The 4584-nt window shown below is 41.1% G+C and overlaps 1 protein-coding gene across 1 annotated transcript in view; it reads left to right on the top strand.

The window, feature by feature from the left end:
• The window catches only part of pgghg (protein-glucosylgalactosylhydroxylysine glucosidase), an 8515-nt gene that overhangs the window by 706 nt on the left and 3225 nt on the right, over positions 1–4584 (top strand). Inside the window, exons 2-10 of the mRNA XM_035664863.1 lie at positions 184–520; positions 623–833; positions 918–1353; positions 1436–1555; positions 2437–2568; positions 2638–2749; positions 3089–3161; positions 3241–3377; positions 3467–3668. Coding sequence (XP_035520756.1) covers positions 277–520; positions 623–833; positions 918–1353; positions 1436–1555; positions 2437–2568; positions 2638–2749; positions 3089–3161; positions 3241–3377; positions 3467–3668 — 1667 coding nt within the window. The 5' untranslated portion in view covers positions 184–276. The remainder of the gene's footprint in view (positions 1–183; positions 521–622; positions 834–917; positions 1354–1435; positions 1556–2436; positions 2569–2637; positions 2750–3088; positions 3162–3240; positions 3378–3466; positions 3669–4584) is intronic.

Genomic DNA, 4584 nt, shown 5'->3' with positions numbered 1-4584 from the left:
TGTGTTTGTGTTGTTCATCAGTAAAAACCTTCAGTAGTGTCTCTTATTGTTGCATGGAGAACTTGTGTGTATATTGCATAAAAACACCACATAACCATTGTAATCTCACTGAAAACTGATGTCAAAATATGCTTTCAAGCCATGCTAACTTATATTAAGTGGAATAATCTTTCATTTTTCAAGAACGGGGACCATCACAGCGAACCCTGACTGCATTCGGGGAACCAGACTACTTGGTCCAGTTTAAGCTTTTCAAGTAAAGATCTCCTCCTCGCCATGTCCTGTGACTCAGACCCTTACATCTTTACCACCGACACCCTACCGACTGACCTCCGCTTCCTCCCTCCACTGGCCAATGGGCTTCTGGGATGGAGGGTGTACAACAATATCATGCACATGGGTGGCGTGTACAACGGGGAGGGTGGACGTTGTCACCGAGCAGATGTCCCCTGTCCTCTAGCTGTGAAGCTGGAGTCAGAAGAAGCGGCCCAGCACTCCTACAGCCTAGACACCCACACAGGTGACGTGTTCGACTGTCTGGTTGCCAGGACTCGTGTTGCTGCTGATCTCATGTCATGCTGTGACGAGTCATCCCTGCTAATTGTCTCATCTGCTCTTCCAGGCATTTTTACCCACACTCTGAGCTCAGCAAGTGTGACCGTCTCCCAGTCTTTGTATTCGCACCGGTACTACTCCAACCTGATGGTGATGGAGGTTCTGTTGGTGCGTCAGGTGACTTCGGAGGAGCCAATCACCGTTAAGCTGGTCAGTTCATTCACACCTCAGAGCAAAGACATCGTGTTCGAGTCTGATCCTGATTACAAAGGAGGAAGGTGAGGTTGATAAAAACGTGTAAAATGCACATTTGTGACTGTTTAGTAAGAGCAGGACACAGTCTACACTCCTCTGTCCCTCAGGCACATCCAAGGAAAGACGAACAGCGCTGAGTTCCCAGGAGGTTCCTGTCCCACAGTGCACCTTATCTGGACCCCCGTGCCCTCCACTCTGACTCTGCTCCCAGAACGGAGCCAGTCTCGCTGGGGCTTCGTCCTGGTCGTGGCCAACAGCTCAGACACTGCTGAGGCCGGTTTTGACGAGGGCCTGGATCTGATGGCGACCGGTAACCTGCGTCCGTCTCACGAGAACGCCTGGAAAGAACTGTGGCTGCAGAGCAAGGTGGAGGCGACGGGCTCAGAGAGCCTCGGCAAGGCTCTGATTGGCTGCATGTTCTACCTCCTCAGTGCCTTCCCCTCCATACATGACACCTCCAGCTCCTTTGGCGGGGTCAGTCCGGGCGGGCTGTCTAATGGCGGGGACGGTCAGGACTACTGGGGCCACGTTTTCTGGGACCAGGTATTGCTAGCTACGTTATTTGCATGTTAGTTAGTTTGGGTTGTTTGATGTATGACACAATAACTCTACCTTCCTGCGTCAGGACATTTGGATGTATCCGGGTATCGCCCTTTTCTATCCCAAGCTCGCCCGATCTGTGCTGCAGTACAGAGTCGGGACTATAGATGGCGCAAAAGACAACGCACAAAAGCAGGGATACAAGGTATGATCAGTGGGACAGGTGACACCATCAAGAGTTATTAGTTTTGTATTTTTCATTAGTTTTTATTTCTATTTTGTCAATTTGGTTTTCAGTTTAAAAATGTTTACTTTTAGATTAGTTTTTATTAGTTTCAGAAGAGGAAATCCAGTGTAAGTAATACAACACCAACACATTGACTAAGTCTTATAAACATCCCAGTCTCAATATACATGTGCACCAAAAGACTAAAACTAAGTATAGTTTGTATATTATTATTTGATTTTGGTTAGTTTTACACAATATCGTTTCACTCGTTTTTTTGAGTTTTTATTTTTATTTCAATTAATTATATTGACTTTCCATAGCTAGATTTAGTTTTTTGTTTAGTTTCAGTGAACTCTAATAACCTTTCCATCAAGCCCAGCAGCCAACTCATAAAACTAGAATTTGGTTTTTTTGTATTTTCGTTTGTATATAGAAAAACAAACAAGATACAACATGTCAGTCAGTCAGTGAGCTTTAGAGAACCTCACATGAATTTTGTTATTTGGACAGAGCCAAGTTTCAGTTGCATTGACAGTGTACAGCTTTATTCCCCAAAACTATCCCCACAGAAAGTACAAGAGTCTACAGAATAAGCAAAACACTGAACAGTTACCTTGAAAGTATTAGCAACACATTAGCCTCAAACAGCTAACATAAAGGCTAGCCTGGTTAGCACTGATCTGCAGATAATAGTTCAGTTTATTTGGTGTTTGATGCTTGAGGGACTGTGGCAGCAGGGACTGATATCAGCAACATGAGGAGCAGTGTTGGATGTATTTTATTGTGTTTGTGTGCATATTCTTGTTCTACATTCAACAACAACAGCGTCTTCTCAAGAAGAGATAACATCTTTACAGGGAATAAAGTTCCCGTGGGAGAGCGCAGTGTCGGGGAGGGAGGTGTGTCCAGAAGACATTTATGGACAACAAGAGATTCACATAAACGGAGACGTCACTCTGGCCTTCCAGCACTATCTCTACCTCACTGAGGTATTCTCTCTGATCGCCACCACGTTGTCTCAGCCTGGGTGACGATATTAACTGAGCTCTGTATTGCAGGACCTGTCCATGTTCACACAGGGCCAGGGCAGTGAGGTGATATACGGTGTGGCTGATTACTGGGTTTCTAGAGTTACCTGGAACCCAGACGACCACAAGTATCATCTCACGGGTAAAAGGCCGTTATTAGAAAGATTACACTGAATTTATTGAGCTTTACTTGGTTATCAGGCAAATTCTTCAATAAAAGCTAAATTAAAGACTTGACTTATCTGCCACTTATCTCATAAAATGATTAATCTGATGAAACAGACTCAGTGTTCTTATTTCTTTCATTTATTATTTTTACGTGTTTATTTTCTATATTTATACACACATACTTTTATACCTTAAACCTTTGTGGCTAACTTGGAAGCATCACTGTATGATATATATATAATCATTATCATATCATAGCATCAATATTGTTTTATTGAAATATTGTGAATCATTTCCCCTTTGTGCCGTTTAGGTGTCATGCCACCCGATGAGTATTATTACAATGTCAACAACTCTGTGTACACAAACACGGTGGCCAAATTCAGGTACTAGTATTTGAATATTTCCTTGCAGTGCACATTAACTCATGAATACCAATAATACAAAACGTTTCTCATTCGTCAGTCTCCAGTTCGCTGTAGAATTGGCTGACCTCCTCCAACATCCTGCACCGAAGGAATGGCAAGAAGTTGCAGAACACCTAAAAATACCTTTCGACCAAGAAACCCAGTACCACCCTGAGTTTGATGGCTATATTAAAGGTATTATCTTTTTGTTCCTTTCTGGCCTCTGTAACAAGAAATCAAGAGTCCATAACATGATGTCAGAATGTCTTTTGGACCTTTCATAGGTCATCCAGTGAAGCAGGCAGACACAGTGATGTTGGGATATCCTCTTGGACTGCCAATGACCCCAGAGGTCAGGAGAAATGACCTCGAGGCCTATGAGCCAGTAACAGACCCTCAGGGTCCAGCCATGACATGGGTACGACACAGCATGTTGTATGGTCAGCACAAAGCTGGTGTATTTGAGATTTACTGGCAAATGCACTTTTAAAAATATTACATTGATTTCATGATTATTATTATTATTAAAAATAATAATAATAATAATATAGCAATTTCCTTAACAGTGTTACAGATTTCTCTACAGAAGACAATTAACATAAAAAGCATGAAACACCAGCAGATATTTTTTGGAGTATTTATTAAAACTTTTCTATAAAACAAAGCTTTAATGAGGGATTTCTGAGATAAAACTGTGATGTGAAGGAAGTATTCATATCTGTTACTAATGTAAAAGTAGCAATACTACAATGTAAAAAATGCATTAAAAATCTTACTTAAAGCTGCGGTAATCATATTTTATATCAAGACTGGATCAAATGAGTATGCGTATGTGAAAGCAGTTGTTTGTAGTGACATACGTAGAGAGAATTATCACCCAGCTCTGCAGTTTCTTCTCACCTCCACAGAGCATTTTTCAGCTAATTGCTTTTTGTTTTACAGCAACTTTATTGATTGACTCTCATCAGCATCGTTTTCAGCTGGTTTAAGATAAAATGCTGATAAACCTGCTAACTGCTCTGCACCAAATAGGTCAGGAGTTAAAAACAGAGCTAAAAAGAGACTGAATATTGCACTAACATTTACCATCATGTGTAAATAGCCAACTGTGCTCACACATCAACTTTATAAGGTGATAATATGTCAGTGTTGTATTTACTGCTTGTTGCACTGCCCATTTGAGGCCAAAAAATACATTAATGTAGCTTTAAAGAACCAAAAATGTATTGAAAGAATCAAAAGTTATTGTTATGCAGCATATGTCAATATTTTATTGTATAGTCAGTCCCTCCAGGATTATGCTGGATTTCAGTTTTTCTAAAATAATTTGTGATGCATGTTGTGATGTTTTTAAGCATTTTTTTTGCAATGACATTTCAGGAGAAAGTTAATATTGCAAAAA

The sequence above is a fragment of the Morone saxatilis genome, unplaced genomic scaffold (genome assembly GCF_004916995.1).
Source record: "Morone saxatilis isolate NCDOM2014 unplaced genomic scaffold, NCSU_SB_2.0 Contig2, whole genome shotgun sequence".
Lineage (NCBI taxonomy): Eukaryota > Metazoa > Chordata > Actinopteri > Moronidae > Morone > Morone saxatilis.
This window is presented reverse-complemented; position numbering and strand designations above follow the sequence as displayed.